A 16,381-nucleotide genomic window follows, 5' to 3' on the forward strand; every position below is an offset into this window, starting at 1 on the left:
TCTAAAAAAGTGGGTGAAAGTTTTCGAGAAAAGAAGAAATGTAAGAAGAGATAGCATCACACACAATAGGCCTACACACTAAAAGTACCAAAAGTAAAAGTAGGCCTACACTACACATAATGCAGAATGTCCCATTTAAAGTTTACAAATGTATGAAAATCTTTTGAAAATAGCAGGTTTTTTCAAATGGCCAAAATATAGACCTATGTTTTAGTTTTTTGATCATCCAAATCTACAAAGTAGCCTAACCACTAAAAGTTTTCAAATAATTGTAGTGGAGTAAAAGTAGAAGTATGCCTACTGAAAATTTGAAAGAGCAGTAAATTACCTCAAAAATCATAATGTATTTAGTTACTTTACACCACTGCCAGCAGCAAAGAGGCGCTGCAGTGCAGAATAGAAGTAGGCGTGGCGTCTTTCATCAGCTCTAGCCTACGTTTTTTTTTTTTTTTTTTGGATCACGAGAGTACTGCCCAACGTCGTAGCCGCCGCCAAGAAGAAGAAAATACAAGACAAGAAAAACGCCGACATTTTAAGCTGGTAAGCATTGCAAAGTCAACAAACGTCATATATTAACGTCATGAGGGATTTTTGTTATAACACTTGCGTACGAAGGAGACACATTTGTGGCCATGCTGCTTTGGGGCCTTGGTTGGATAGGCATGCTAACTGGCTAATGTTAGCCACCGAGGCCTTCAGTTCACGGACCGTCGTCGCGTTACAAAGAAATGTGTGGCACGTCGAATCCTGTGACTCACGTAAAGGAGGCTGTTCCACGACGAGTGCATCTATGCCGCAGTGGTGTAAACATTTTTCACAAATAAGTAAAAGTATCAATACTGCAATGTAGAAACACTGTCTTTACAAGTAAATGTCGAGAAATCAAAATCTACCTTTTTCTTAGCCATAAATCATAACTCTTGTAGGGGTTGCTTGACTGGGACGTGGAGTAAACGTCCCAATAAGCGACCCCTACAAGAGTTTGATTTATGGCTACCTTTTTCAAATATTTGAATACATTTTGAAATGGGACATTTTACTTTTGGTACTTAAAGTACATTTTGATGCCAATACTTTAGCACATTTACTCAAGTACATTTTGAATTCCGGACTTTGTTTTAACTATTTAGGCTGCAGCCTAAATATTTAATATTTAGGCTGCAGCCTAAAATATTAATACATTTCATTGAGAATGGAAACCGCTACATTCTCATTGAAAGGCTTTGGCGGATTCCACTCTAGGTGTTGTGGTGTGGCTGCAGCAGCCTAACAAGAGTATTTCCACATTGCAGTATTGACAATGACACTTTTACATTTGAGTACTTTTTACACCACTGATTAGGTCACCAGTTTGAACGTAACCGTGGTTGCGTGCGTGGGAGGAACTGCACTCACGCTGAAACAGCCGCTCTCTAAAATGGGGCCGAGGTGCGTTCACTTTGCGTCAAAAGACGAATAGAATAGATAGAAGGATTCACTTGCATTCAGTGAATGACTGGAGTCGACTGTACCAGGACATTTTGATTTCGTGTATTTTTTTGTTACGTCGCAGTGTGTAACGTTTTGCAGGCGAATAATAAATCCTGCAGACAGTTGGCTTGCCAGCTAATTTACATTGACGCTAGTGGTGTAGGCCCACTGCCCCAGATCTCAAGTCAGTGCTGGCTGGCTATCAGAAACACACTACAGTGTTCATTGATTAGGTGTGTAACCAAATAAACGTCTATTTGGTTACATTATTTTGTGTACATTATTATGAGCTACAAGGACAGTCATTAAAGTGATCCCTGGCTAATACGACAAATATGCCTGAATACATTATAATTGTCCTCTATAACTACAATGTAAAATTAAAAACATCTAAAATATTGTATTTCTTCTAGATATAGCTAATCTTTCAGTCAATAGGGGAAATGCCTGTCGCAAGTTGATGATGTCATAAATGTTATGTGTGGTCTAATTTATGGCATGCATGTGCAAAATAAACCACAAACACACTTGAAATATTGATTTGATGCTCATATTAACCATAGGAAGTATTACGTTTGTTTTTATTTGCACATGCATTCCATAAATTCCATAGGGATAGATCACAGATTACATTTATGACATCATCAACTTGCGACAGGCATTTCCCCTATTGAGTGAAAGATTAGCTATTTCTAGAAGAAATAAAATATTTAAGGTGTTTTTAATTTTACATTGTAATTATAGAGGACAATTATAATATATTAAGGCATATTTGTCGTATTAGTCAGGGATCACTTTAATGCAGTGTAGGAAGTCAACGCCCCCAGGAGATATTTGGAAAAACAGCTGTGCTTGCTTACACGCCTTTCAAGAGAGAACGTGAATGAATGGCACATTTGGAACGAATGTTGGGCGGGACACACGCATCTCCAGCAAACTGAAATATTGCTCCTTATGTAGTTGTCTTTAATACATTTCCATGTAAACGTGTCGTATTGACACCATCAGAAGATTTCTCCTGTTACATTCAGAAGAATAATCACCTGGTCTTTTTCAACCCATTAGATTAGATTGAATGACCCTATTTTGATTGCTTTTTATTTTATTTTTCTTATTACATTATGCATCCAAGTTCATGGCATAAGTGGTCTGTCAAATGCGTGGCAAATGTTAATTGTTAATCCTTTTGAAGAAGCAACCTTGCTCAGTTGTTAAAAAGTGTCCTGCATTTTTGTATTTGTATTTATTTAATTGTGCTTATCGCCCCTCAGCCTCAGGAGCAGTGAAGTGTCTTCATGGCAGTTCGGAGAGGACACATTAGGTACTTGAAAGTGAGTAAAGATCGCTGTTGGCGATTAATAGTGTTGCATTTATGGCCTTTTTAAGATGTGGTGTCTTGTATCCAGATTGATTACTGTATAGATTAGATCCAGGTTTAGTTCTGTGATTGCACTTTGAAAGCATAAGGAATTAAGAAAATAACGTTAAGAGAAACTACGTAAATTTCAAAGGCAAATCAGGAAATGGAGTTGTGAAAGTGATCACAACATGAGTAGGTTTCCAGAAGAGATTACACCTAAATGAGACAGAATTACTTTGACCACCTGCAGGAAGCTTTAATATTTATACATGACCTAAATATAGAATTTGTGTTTCTGTGTGACCATAGAGCAGGGGTCCCCAAACTAAGGCCCGGGGGCTGGACACGGCCCGCCTCCACATTTGACCCGGCCCCCTGAACAATGACGCAAAAAATATATATATACATGTTGCTACTACAACCTCACTTTGCCCCAGTCATAGAACGTGAACGTGAGCCCCCCAGAACGGAATAATGGCAAAAAGGTTGGGTAAGACTAAGAGAAAATGGATTCAGAATGCAGGGTATTTAACCCGCAGTGGACACACGATTATTTTTTTGTTCAATGCAAAGAAAAGGCTGTTTGTCTCATCTGTCAAGACACGGTGGCGGTATTCAAAGAATACAATCTGCGCCGACATTATGAATCCCGTCACAAAGACAAGTATGATAGCTTGCAAGGCCAAATGCGAGCAGACAAACTCTCAAAGCTAAAAAGTGGACTGTTAGCTCAGCAGACTACATTTGTACGCCAAACTCAGCTGAACCAATCGTCAGTTCGGGCCAGTTTCCGTGTTGCTCAGCTGATCGCAAGCGGCGGTAAACCTTTCACTGAGGGAGAGTTTGTCAAGAAATGTTTGAATGTTGTTGTGGAGGAGGTGTGTCCCGAGAAGAAAGACGTCTTTAATGCCGTGAGTCTGTCGGCGAGTACAGTCACCAGACGCGTTGAACCCCTGCGATAGGCACCCCTGCGATCGTCACACTTTTTCTGTTACAAACTGACCCTGGCCCCCCATCAGAGAAGGGAAAAGTTATGTGGCCCTCACTGGAAAAAGTTTGGGGACCCCTGCCATAGAGTATCTTGTAATCAAAAGGTAGCCAGTCAACCCCCAAATTGCGCATCCTGTGTTGAAGTAGCCACACACTTAACCCCTAAGTTGCCATATTAATGTCACCTCCTCATTGCGTAATACTTAGGATGGATAAAATGCAGAAGACAAATTGAATGTATGCATGTGCAAGTGCTAATTCTTAAATTGGACATGGATATGTTGTTTTCACACCACACTACATATCTGGACACGTTCTCCTTGCCACCTCCAAATGTTTTAACAGAGGGATTGGATCCTATACATTTTTGAGGATGTACTTGATGTGTTAAAAGGAGTTCACTTGTGATTGTATCATCCAGGATGCATATTAAATGCCAAGGTACTACCTGGATGCCTTAGCAGGTGTATGCAGCAGGTGTATGCATAATATTGTTGCCAGATATCTGACTCATAAATCACATTATTTTCCCTATTTTAACTTTTCCGTCAACCTATAAACAAGTCTCCCATGTCCTAACATGGTCTTTTAATGTTGACCTACTTCAAAATACTAAGCAAGGAGTATCAAACAACAGATTAAACTAGAAATACTGTTCCTTCGAAACAGTGTGGGCTCGCTTCCAACCCAACAAATAGGATACTTTAAGGTACTGTAAGGTACAGTACCTTACAGTATTGTACTGTACCTTACTATACTGTACTGCACCTTACTGTACTGTACTGTACTGTACTTTACTGTACTCTACTGTACCTTACTGTACTGTACCTTACTGTACTATACTATACTGTACTGTACTCTACTGTACCGTACTGTACCTTACTGTACTATACTGTACTTTACTGTACTCTACTGTACTTTACTATACTCTACTGTACTTTACTGTACTCTACTGTACTGTACCTTACTGTACTTTACTGTACTCTACTCTACCTTACTATACTGTACATTACTGTACTCTACTGTACTTACCTGTACTCTACTGTACCTTACTGTACTCTACTGTACCTTACTCTATTGTTTTGTACTTTACTGTACTGTACTCTACTATACCTTACTGTACTGTACCTTTCTGTACCTTACTGTACTTTACTGTACTCTACTGAACCTTACTGTACTTTTACTGTACTCTACTGAACCTTACTGTACTTTACATATTCTCTGTGTTCTAGAGGTGTATATTGAGTGCATATACTGTAGGTTAACAATCCCAGATCACATCTGTCCTCCACTATGTCTATAACCAAGGCGTTCTTCTATGTGGCCACTCCAGACTGAGGAGTGGAGCATGACTTTTATTGTGTTTGTGGATCTGATTTGAAAATGCATTGGTTGTGATATCTCCCTGACAACCAACAACCACTAATACGACTGAGTGTCCCTGCGGGTTCTAGGATATATACTGTAAATCCCATTGCCCGGGATCCTAAAACCTTATTCTTTTTAACTAAAATGTCTAACACTACAAAACATGTCTCAAAGACAAATACAAGCAAACGTCTCCTCAGTAGCACAGTAACAGTTGTTTGTGTGTGTGTGTGTGTGTGTGTGTGTGTGTGTGTGTGTGTGTGTGTGTGTGTGTGTGTGTGTGTGTGTGTGTGTGTGTGTGTGTGTGTGTGTGTGTGTGTGTGTGTGTGTGTGTGTGCGTGCGCACATTGTAGATCAACTTCATAGCAGTATTAAGTGGTCCATCTATGTTTTTTTATTAATAATAAAATCTGCAAAGTAACAAGTAACTGAAGCTGTCAAATGCTGTATTTATAGTAGAGTATATGTAACAAAAATGGAAAGTAGAGTAAAAGTACCTCAAAATTGTACTGTAGGTACAAGTACTTGTATATACTTGAGTAAATGTACTTGGTTACTTTGCAGCACCACAGAACAGCCAATGACAGACAGGCCTTTAATCACAGCTGTTTCAATCAGTAGAGTGGAGAGGGACATTTAGAGATATGTGTAGTTTTAACTCAGAATATATACATCACACAGCTTAGATATTTGGATCAAATCAGAGAGCAGACCTGTGTTAACGCAATGATATAAATAGCATATCTGAAGTGTGAATATTGCAGCCACAGCGCCTTAACATAAACATGGGTCCCTTTCCTCTGTCTCACTCTGTCCCCACTCACTAAACCCATTGGAAATGCATTGGGTGCTTAAAGTTAAACATTTTTATTTTTTTATAATTATTCTACAAAACATTTCAAAACGAAAAATACAAGCACATGTGTCCTCAGTAAGCTGAACACATAAAAATTTGAATGGTGTTGAAAGGTGTAAGCGTGTAGGAGATGAATCGCGCCAAAGTTTTGAGGAGATACACATATAGCTATAAATAAACAAATAAATAATGAAGATAACATACGTGTGCTCGCCTTCCAGGCGAGCCCACAACTAGAAGCAGTGCTCTTCCGAGCACAGGTCTCCACCAGGCCAGGCAGCCTGTTATAGCGCCACCATGAGGCTGATTTGAAAAGTTTGATGTGGCATTTCTTCCTCAGCCTAGTGGGAATGTGCGTGCACAATTTCACAATAAGTGGAGTTATAGGTGAAAACATGAATCGGCCTGTTATAGCGCCACCATGAGGCTGATTTGATTTTTCTTAAGTGGCATTTATTCCTCTGCCTATTGGGAATGTGCATGCACAATTTCACCAAAATCGCACACAGCGTTCAGGATTTCAGGCATTTTATTCAAAACTGACCAATCCTGCAAACTTTGAAAGCCAGTTTTAGCCAATCAGGATGGAATATGGAAAATCTGACACATCCATGTCGATCACATGACTGTAGAGATACTGTCTACTGATTTACGTGATTTTTGGACAAAATCTGTAGGAGTACTGGCAAAGGTTAGTTTTGCAAAAGTCGGCCTCCTGGTGGCGCTAGAACAGGCCCATGTGAAATATTTGGGGCAGAGGTTCTGAATTGGTATCGAGGGAGTGTGTGTGCACAGTTTGGCAGCGACCGGGCCAACGGCGCCGGAGATTAGCTGGTAACGGACAAACGGACGGACGGACGCACGCACGGACGGACGGACGGAGGGGAAAACATACTCTCCCTCAGCCTTCGGCTGGTGGAGACAACAATCTCTGTTGACTGAGGGGTCTTCGAATGACAATTTGAATAATCGATTCTCAGGGTATAGACCGAATGTATCTCGCTAATAATAAATTCTCTGAATTGATTGAATATTTGTAATTATCTCCAAAGGAAGGCATTGAGAGAATCAGAAATCCCCTACCACAGACTTGCTCGCAACAACATTGCCCATGTTTACTAGTTTTAATACAGGACTCATTCATCCTCTTAGGCCCATCTGTTTTACCCCACCAGAATACCCAATCACAGCCATTCCATTGCATGAATGGAGTACTGTCAGGTTCACCACACGACTAGTTCCCCATTCAGTCCTGATCCCATTTCAGCCACCGGCAACTATGTCCACTAGAACACATGAACAGAGGAAATAACCAAGAAAAGGCTATCTTAAGACTGAGCGATAAATCTGAGGCCCTTTCAGATTAGCGTACGTAAGCATGTTGAAAAACGAAATATGACTTAAAAGATATTTAATTCTGTGTTGTGTGCTGTATTGACAATTATGTGACATACTTGTGGCATCGTCATTAATGTACATACTTGCTTATCAGATTTGCTTTATGCAAATCACTATGCAAGTCCAGCCTAATAATAGTCAACTACTGTATGTTTGAATTTGAAAATCAGGTTCTTGCTTGTACTCTCAATATTGACTTATAACTTGGGAATTCTCTGATCCACATTGATCTTTGTTTTGTACTATTGGTGGAATGACAACAACATTCTGTATGTAGGTCATGTTAGATCACAGGCACAGGCCTGCTATGTTAATGCTCCTATGCTTTGGTATCCATATTCAGCGCTGCCCTTTAAAGTAGTGTCAAAGGGTTAGCTGAGGTGACTGGCAACAATATGAGGTCTGCCAATATGTTATTCTTGACTTGGTCTATGATCATAGTGTAGATAGACAGCTGCAATTAAAGTTTGGGTGGATGTGTTGGCAAGTAATGTATTTTCAGTCCAGACATTTCTTGCAGCATTTATTAGTATCATTGATGCTAGTAAATGTGTGTAATCTAAGCCATTTTCTGGTAAGATTATTATAATTCAAATTCTGCACCTGTAACTAGTAAACAGTTGAAATGACCACTAACTCCATGCTCCCTCTCGTCCATGTGCAGGAGGTGTATGACATGTCTAACGGTTACGAAGACCACATGGGAGGGGACGAGGGCAAAGATGCCAAGACCAACTTGATAGTGAACTACTTGCCTCAGAGCATGACGCAGGATGAGCTGCGGAGTCTCTTCAGTAGCATTGGTGAGGTGGAATCGGCCAAGCTAATTCGGGACAAAGTTGCAGGTATGGCTTACTCAACATCCCATGTTGAGCTTTGATGCACAGTTCAAGCCTAGAACTCAGACATACTCAGGCAGGGTTCATTATCACAATAGGTTTTGAATGTCAAGGGACTTGAGCTCAGACACCATGGCTACAACACAGTTGGGGGGGCCCAACCTCTGAAAACCTCTGTTCTGTTACTTGTGGACTTTGTATCCGGTCCACTGTTTGTTACCTAATAATATTGACACGTTGCGTTTGGCATCATCAGTTGTTATTTTCTTAATTGTTTTTGCTATGCAGGCTCAATGTTGGCTCAAATTGGCATACTTACAGGCCAGCTCTCTTTCTGGCTCCTACAACCTTAGTGACTTCATTGGAAATGGCAAATTTATTTTCATTCTTGGGTTATTTGTTTGTCAAAACTCTTATTGCATTTACCACCCCACAGGCTGCTGTTGTATTTATTTCAACAAATACGATCTTGTTTAATTGAAGTCCTTTGTTTTGTTTGTTTGTTCCGACTAGCATGAAATGTGTAGATTTGTTTTGTTTAAAACATTTATTTATTCAGTATGCAGTTTTGTTTTTTTGTTTTGTTTTTTTGTTTTAACTATACAACTTTTTTTTGTTATTTTATTGTTTTCCTTTTTTTTTCTCTAGGCCACAGTTTAGGGTACGGATTTGTTAACTATCTTAACCCTAGTGATGCAGACAGAGCTATCAATACACTGAATGGACTAAGGCTACAGTCCAAAACTATCAAGGTAACGTGCAATAAGGTGTTCTATTGTCAACCCAACGATGTCATGTCATGTAACTCCTGTGGCTCCTGTGCCGTGCGCTACCTAGCTAGTACATGTCAGCCCAAGGAAATGGAACTGCTTTGATAGCTCGCCTACTGCCTTATTTAACAATAACAGTCTACTGAATTTTACTTACATTTTATTTAAATTTTGTTTTGATGCTTTGTTTCGTTCTTTCAGAATTCATTTATACATTATGAATTTGGTTTGCTATGATTTTCTTATGTACTTTTGAGCATACTCATTTTGCACAGTATCTAGACCAGCTCAATCAGGGATTCACAGACAGATCTGCCTTTGTTTTTTGTTTTCTCTGTTTTTTATCATTACATTTGTTTAGGCTTAAATATATGAACAAGGCTTGCTGTGTTAACAAACTATCCACTGGATTATAGTGACTTGAATGCTAAGCAACAACAAACATAGACTTGTTGCCCCTTTTATAAACGTTAAATAACCCATTCGGGGCTTGTGATAAATGTAAGTCATAACAATAGCCGGTTTTCTTTCTTGTTTATTGTGAGTGTAATTAAGTGGTGTAATGAGCCTTTTGTTGCTTCCTGCTGCCAGGTGTCCTATGCACGGCCCAGCTCGGACACGATAAAGGACGCCAACCTGTATATCAGTGGCCTGCCTAAGTCCATGACCCAGAAAGATGTCGAAGACATGTTTGCCCGCTATGGACGTATAATAAACTCCCGCGTGCTTGTCGACCAGGCTTCGGGTAAGACAGCAGGGCCGGAGAATGAAGAAGGTATTGCTGTCTTATATGCACCGTACTGTCAGATCATTTCTCAATTTAGAAAAAAAGGGTTCCACTCGGATACCAGCTCGACTATGAAATGTCTCTTCTGTCTTACTTTTGTCTGCCGGCCTGGACTATTTGTGGATCAATGTTTAGGAACTTATATTTGATGTTTTCACATGATTTTGAAAATGTATTGCCCCTGTGCAATTTGTTGAGTCAAACTTTGTGCTAGTATACTGCTATCAATATATATTAGTCCATAATGTAAAACGATGTAGAACAGTTTTCACCTTTTTTCTTCTTTTTTATTTATTATTATTATTTCTTTTTTGTCATCACTTGTATATCAAAACTTTTTGAAGGCTAAAACATATTAAAGAGCTTGTAGTTGAATAGGCATCCCTTCAATCACCCATTGCCTCTTACTCAGGTCTGTCCCGTGGGGTGGCTTTTATCCGGTTTGACAAGCGAGCTGAAGCAGAAGACGCCATCAAAGACCTGAATGGCCAGAAGCCTCCTGGAGCCTCTGAGCCGATTACAGTAAAATTTGCTGCTAACCCAAACCAGGCAAAGAGCACCCAGATCATCTCCCAACTGTACCACAACCAGTCTCGCCGCTTCGGAGGACCTTTGCACCACCAGGCACAGAGGTTCCGGTAAGGGAAATTATGACCGATGTGCAAAGACCACATATACTCTATAGAGCATTAGAAAATGCCATCATCTTGGATCAGACAGCCTTTCTCCACTAGAGCCTAAATGTATTCCACACATAAGGGACTTTGTTTAATCTTCAGATGTTATATCTACAATCTTGCCCATGTTTCCTTATTCTCAGGTTTTCCCCCATGAGTGTTGATCACATGGGTGGCATGGGTGGGGTGAGTGTGCCAGGAAACGCCACCTCAGGCTGGTGCATCTTCATCTACAACCTGGGCCAGGATGCTGACGAGGGCATACTCTGGCAGATGTTTGGGCCCTTTGGTGCTGTCACCAATGTCAAGGTGATCCGAGACTTCAACACCAACAAGTGCAAAGGCTTTGGCTTCGTTACCATGACGAACTACGAAGAGGCGGCCATGGCCATCGCCAGTCTCAACGGCTACCGACTTGGAGACAAGATCCTGCAAGTGTCCTTCAAGACCACCAAGGGTCACAAATAGAGAGAGAGAGAGTGAGAGAGAGCTGGACACTTTGGACGAGCAGGAGAGAGATGGACACAATGACAACCATGCGCCTGACTTTCATTGCAGACAATAGAGGTATAAGTTGGCAAAGTTTGGCATAGCAAATTGGTTCTTAGTGTATTCTCACTCAAAGCGGAATTAACTCTTTGTACTTGTGTCTAAAAGAAAGTGCGTTTGTAGGCTTTTTTTCCCCTTCATTTTCATTTATTTTCCTATTTTTCCTTTTTCTTTATACTCATACTTGGGAATGCTCTGAATATAGTTGTAATTATGGGGTGGGGGGTGACCAATTTCATACGTTTTTTCTCTTCCTGTAAAGCTGTAGAATATTGTCCTTTTGTGCTGCATTTGAAATAGACATTATAGGGACCAGATGTGGGATGAAGGCCTGTACGTGCCCTGAGATAGGCTTTCGCCAGCGTGCTGGAAGTGGACTATAAGTTACTAGAGGGGGAAGCGTTGCGCACCTCTTCCCATTTGTCAGACATTTCAATAGTTGCTTTATGATGTGTCGGTTTACTGAAAAAAAGAATATCACGAGAGAAGAGTGCTTTGCTTGGAGGCATTGGTCAATATTTCCTTTTGTTTTTTAATTTGAGATAACAGTGCTGTGTCCTGGACTCTTATGTAGAAATAGATGCCTTAATTTATCAGAAAAACCCACTCACAATGGCTCAAGTCAATCTGAGGAGCAAAAGCACTTTTAACCAATCTGTTTTAGGCTATTGATATCAGTCTTTTTCAATGTTATCTTATGTTATTGCTTCCCTCGCTTGGTGGGGCAGAGTTTTAAACATGGCCAGCTTATGAGGGGAAAATGTGTTTTTGTTTCGTAATCAATGTGGAGGTGACTTTTTTTTAAATATATATAGTATATATAAACCGCTGTATCTCAAAGATTAGTCCTGTGACAAAAGCACAGCCCAAGTTAAACATTACGGAAGATGGACCAAAGACATGGGAAATTTGGATTTTCTGCCCTGGATGTGTCAGACCATGAATATTTTGAGAAGCAAAATTTGCCCCTTGAGTATTTTTTTTTACGGGTTTTTGTAACCAACCAGGGTTTTAATACACAACTTTGCTTGGTATTTATGTTCAAATGAAAGTCGGTCACACCTTTAACAGCCATAACGCAGGGCTACAGTACAAAACACGCACAAAATCAAAACAATTCAAGCCATCAGCGCCCATATACAGTAAATACACAAAACATACTGTATTTGCTTACTTAGTTATTATACATTCTTGTTTTCTTCAGTGACTGTTCTTGTGTGGACAGGGTCGAGAAAGATCTTAATTTGGTTCAAAATCTCCAGACCTTTCCATCTTCTTTGATCTTCCATAACATGAGCTCGTTGCAAGCCCGGGCTTGCAGTGTCATGGCCACAAACACTGTCCTGACATGGTGGTCTGCAACGAGGGTGTTCAGGCAGGGCCACCTTGTGAGGTGGCCCCAGACGGTTGGGGAAGACCACCGAGGTGTCCCCAACCACACCATGGATCAACTTCAACAGACATAGGTCCATATCTAGGCTGTTAATAATCAGAATGGTGTCAGCGCGAATGAAGTTCTACAGTGTCTTATGGACGTTTTTGACAGAGACTTTAATGTCTTTCACATCCTTCTCACTGATTACTGAAAATCTGGTGTTGTAGTCGACAACGTCATTCGCAGGTCTGACGATGGTGTCGTAGAGAACATGAAGGCTGGAGTTGAGTTGACCAATGTTACTCTGGACAGCTCCACACCACGAGTGGTGTAACACTTCTCACAGTTCAGAGAGTAGACCCTCAGGACAGCTCTTATGTGAGGCTGGTCTGGGGGCGAGTGGCCACATGGACATGCAGCTTGAGGACTGTCTGGCTCTTTTCTTTCTTTCTTTTTGAAACCATTTTAGTTTGAAACTTTTTTTTTTTTTTTTTTTACCTTTTCTGGAGGTGTAGAATTCTAATCCTTCAAGTTAAAAAGTTCAAGGAGAATTAATGGCCTTTAACAGTCCCCCCCTCTCTCTGTTAGGTTTGCTTTATTTTCTTTCTTTGTTTTGATTGTTTCACTTTGAAAATACAACCATTAAATTTTATTTTGTTTTGCTGAAAGTTTTGTTTGGTTTGTTTTTTTTATTTACTTATCGAGTTCATTTACATTTTTGTTTAACCGTAGAGTAACTGATGCATTCTGCGTTTTTATAGACACTACCCTTCCTTGCCGAGGTGAGTCTTTGACTCAATGATTTGGATTTGGTTGCTGTTCAGTATCCACTAAATAAGTTACCTAGCTACCTGCCCCTTTGTTCTCTTAAAAACAGCCAGCCTAGGACAAAGAATGTTTTTTATGCTGTCAACTTTGAATGGGCAAGGGAACTCTTGGATGCAGGGTGGGAAAAGATGGTGTCCTCCCTTTAGTTAAGATGGTGAGAGTTTTCAAAATCCCTTTGTGCGTAGGCCAGTGAGTAAACTACATAAATTAGCAGGGGAAAGCATGTATTTCACTAATTTCAGTATGGATAATAGTTGCTGTTGATCCATTCCAACCAACAGCCAAGCCTGCAACTGACTTTTAGCAGTCCTGACATCTGAATATAAAAGTGTGTTGAAATATTCTACTTGAGAGGGAGATTGAAAATACTTTGGAGAGTTGAGGTAAGCATAAGGTCAGATCAACAAAAAAGAAAGCTTCAACTAGTCAGTATTTATTTTTCTCTTTCATGTCCTTTCTCCAAACAACGGTGTTAACATGCATGAAGTTATTGAGACTTACCGTAATCATCCATGTATCTAGCATTTTCACAAACTAATATATTTACTTTATTGTAGACCCTTGACATCTGTTCGTCACCAACTTAAAAAGGACGATCAGCAATTGGAAGGCTATCACATTGCTGCCTCTTCCTGATTTCTATGAATACTATCAGCACTTTTCTTTATAGTTAATTTTCTCGACCCTCTGCTAAAATCTGTGGCCCCTGGAAGTCTTCATAATGTAAGCTTAAAGCTGAGGCCTTAAAATTAATATTTTAGTTTGAATATAATCGATATCTTGTCATTTTCATGTCACATATCTTTGTGCAGTTTGCAGCTTGCTCAGAGCAGGTAAGGTACTAGTTTGTCTTGCCCATTACCGTTTCTATTTGCTTGAGTCCAGTTCTTAATTTGCTGGGAGTAGCACAAAAGAAGGTAACATTTAATGTCATGGCCTGTTGGGGTCTTGGTATTCAAGGTACATTTCATTTACATGTACATGTACATTAATTTTATTTTTGCCTTAATGTTGAAAAGGTTTTGAGTACTTGACAGCAGCAAGCATAGCATCATTTATTTTATCTTGATACTTGTTCTATTCGAGTGGTGTTTCCTCTGAACGTTTTTACATGGGTTATTGATTTTAACTTTTGACACCTCAAGGCAACTGTCTTCTAACAATTTAAAAAATCTCAGAGTTGAGGAAAACAATGTTTTATTCAGTGTAGTTTTGTTGGAAGGAACACTACAAAACAAGATGGACAGCCCAAAGGTGCACACAAGCACTTCTAGATGCCCCGTATTCTATGAGATCTTTGAGATTTACTGGTTGAGTTTATTTTGGTTTATTTATTAGTTTTCATAATGCATACTAAATTTCTAAATGCCAAAAATGGGACTATTCTACATACTGAAATATGTTGTCCGTTCAGTCACCTTAATTGTATTTGCTATGTGTGCCGTTATTGTGCTATCCTTTAATTTATATTTAAATGTACTAATTTTATTTTGTATTTAATTACCTGTTCATTTCAGTTTACTGGTGGTTGGTGAGTTGGAAAAAATGTAGACAGGAGAGAGAAACATTTTAAAGTCTGAAATGAAAGCTTTCCTTAACTGGCAGGCAATTATTGATCATATCCATGATGAACTAAATTACATGTTTTTATAACAAAATGGTAAAAATCCTTGTCCCCTGTAACCTCACAAATAAAAAACAAAACAATAAAAAACTGGAAGCAATCATTGTTGCAGTGGATTGTACTCTTCTCTAATGAGTAAATGAAAGAAGATTGGTTATGTGACCTCTGGCCTCTGGGGCCCATTTGTCTTGTGCATTTATATTACCTTTAACTTTCTACCAGTGGAGGAAAAAGTACTATTTATTTTGTACTTGAAAGTATCAATACTGTAGCAATACTCTGTTACAAGTAAAAGTCCGGAATTCAAAATTTACATGTAAAAGTACAAAAGTATTGGCATGAAAATGTACCAAAAGCAAACGTACTCGTTATGCAGATACCAAGGCCATGTGCTTTCCTGTTGGGTTTGTGCATTTTCCTGTAAAGTATATTGAATTTCCCTTGATGGTAACATTGAGCATTATTGTCTCTTATATATGGTATGGCTATGTGTAGAATCTATTCTACAGTTACTTGAGTCAGTGTATTAAATAATGTGAATTTACCCAAGACATTCTAGGTTCCAGTAACTGTCTCGGCCAGATGGGGGAGACATGCCTGTGTATTTTCACTGGGCTTTGATGTAATGTAGTGTGTTTGAATATGTTTCAGTTTGAAAAACCACACAAACTCTCAAAAACGTTTTATTTTATTTTATAGAAAAGCCCATGAGCAACATTGCATACCAATTAAAATGTAAAACATTTGTATAAAAACATGATGTCATAATGTCTTAAGACACATGTAATGTGCCATAGTTCTCTTAAGGGCCTTTTCCACTGGCAAATAACCGGTTCTGGTTCTTTCTCCCACCTATGGGATGAACCAGAGGTGAGCTTTTCCACTGAGAACTGGAGTTGGTTCCGAACCGTAAAAGTTGGTTCCGAACGGGAACCACAAAATCCTTGGTTACTCTGGTTCAATCATGGTTCAATCTGGTGGAAACGCAAGCCGGTTTCGCAAGAACGAACCAAGGTTCCAAGAAAGTTGAACCGGCACTGGTTCTGGAACCGGTTCTTTGCTGGTGGAAAAGGCCCCTTAGATAGCATGTCAACATAAAAATCCAATGTTTTCTAAGATTGTGAGATAATCATTAGGTGCCACATGACAGGGAATATCTTAATGTAGCTATGGTCCAGTGCTGTGCCACAGCTTTGGGGAACTCCAAAACTTGATTCAAAGGTAAATCTATAAATGTATAATAGAATATAGCCTTGGGTACCTGATGACAGAGTGGTTGGGTTGGGTGTCACATGGGCTCTATAATGCCTGTCATTGTGACTGTGAGTCCCCCAGTTCGATTCCTGGGCAGCGTGAATATTTGGTTTGGTGCATGTAACTTCCCTACTCTATCCCTGTTTCCTAACTATCTCCAAGGTCACTATGAATAAAGGCTCGGAAAAGCCAGAAGAAAGTGTCCTCACTAAAGTTATATATATATATAAAAAAAT

General features: G+C 39.6%; 1 protein-coding gene across 4 annotated transcripts; it reads left to right on the forward strand.

The window, feature by feature from the left end:
- Nucleotides 1-461: 461 nt before the first annotated feature.
- elavl1a (ELAV like RNA binding protein 1a) lies at nucleotides 462-14,976 on the forward strand. 4 transcript variants are annotated; one of them, XM_080751420.1, is made up of 7 exons: nucleotides 462-540; nucleotides 2,742-2,801; nucleotides 8,107-8,287; nucleotides 8,930-9,033; nucleotides 9,643-9,826; nucleotides 10,251-10,476; nucleotides 10,659-14,976. In XM_080751420.1, exons 2-7 carry the CDS (start codon nucleotides 2,766-2,768, stop codon nucleotides 10,981-10,983), a joined length of 1,056 nt encoding a protein of 351 aa, XP_080607546.1. In that variant the 5' UTR covers nucleotides 462-540; nucleotides 2,742-2,765; the 3' UTR covers nucleotides 10,984-14,976. The 4 variants fall into 4 exon arrangements, with proteins under 4 accessions (XP_080607546.1, XP_080607548.1, XP_080607549.1 ...); XM_080751422.1 differs by having other exon boundaries at nucleotides 9,643-9,796; XM_080751423.1 differs by having other exon boundaries at nucleotides 2,742-2,791.
- The last annotated feature ends 1,405 nt before the right edge of the window (nucleotides 14,977-16,381 follow it).

Source organism: Nannobrachium achirus (assembly GCF_963921795.1).
Source record: "Nannobrachium achirus genome assembly, chromosome: 20".
Classification (NCBI taxonomy): domain Eukaryota; kingdom Metazoa; phylum Chordata; class Actinopteri; order Myctophiformes; family Myctophidae; genus Nannobrachium; species Nannobrachium achirus.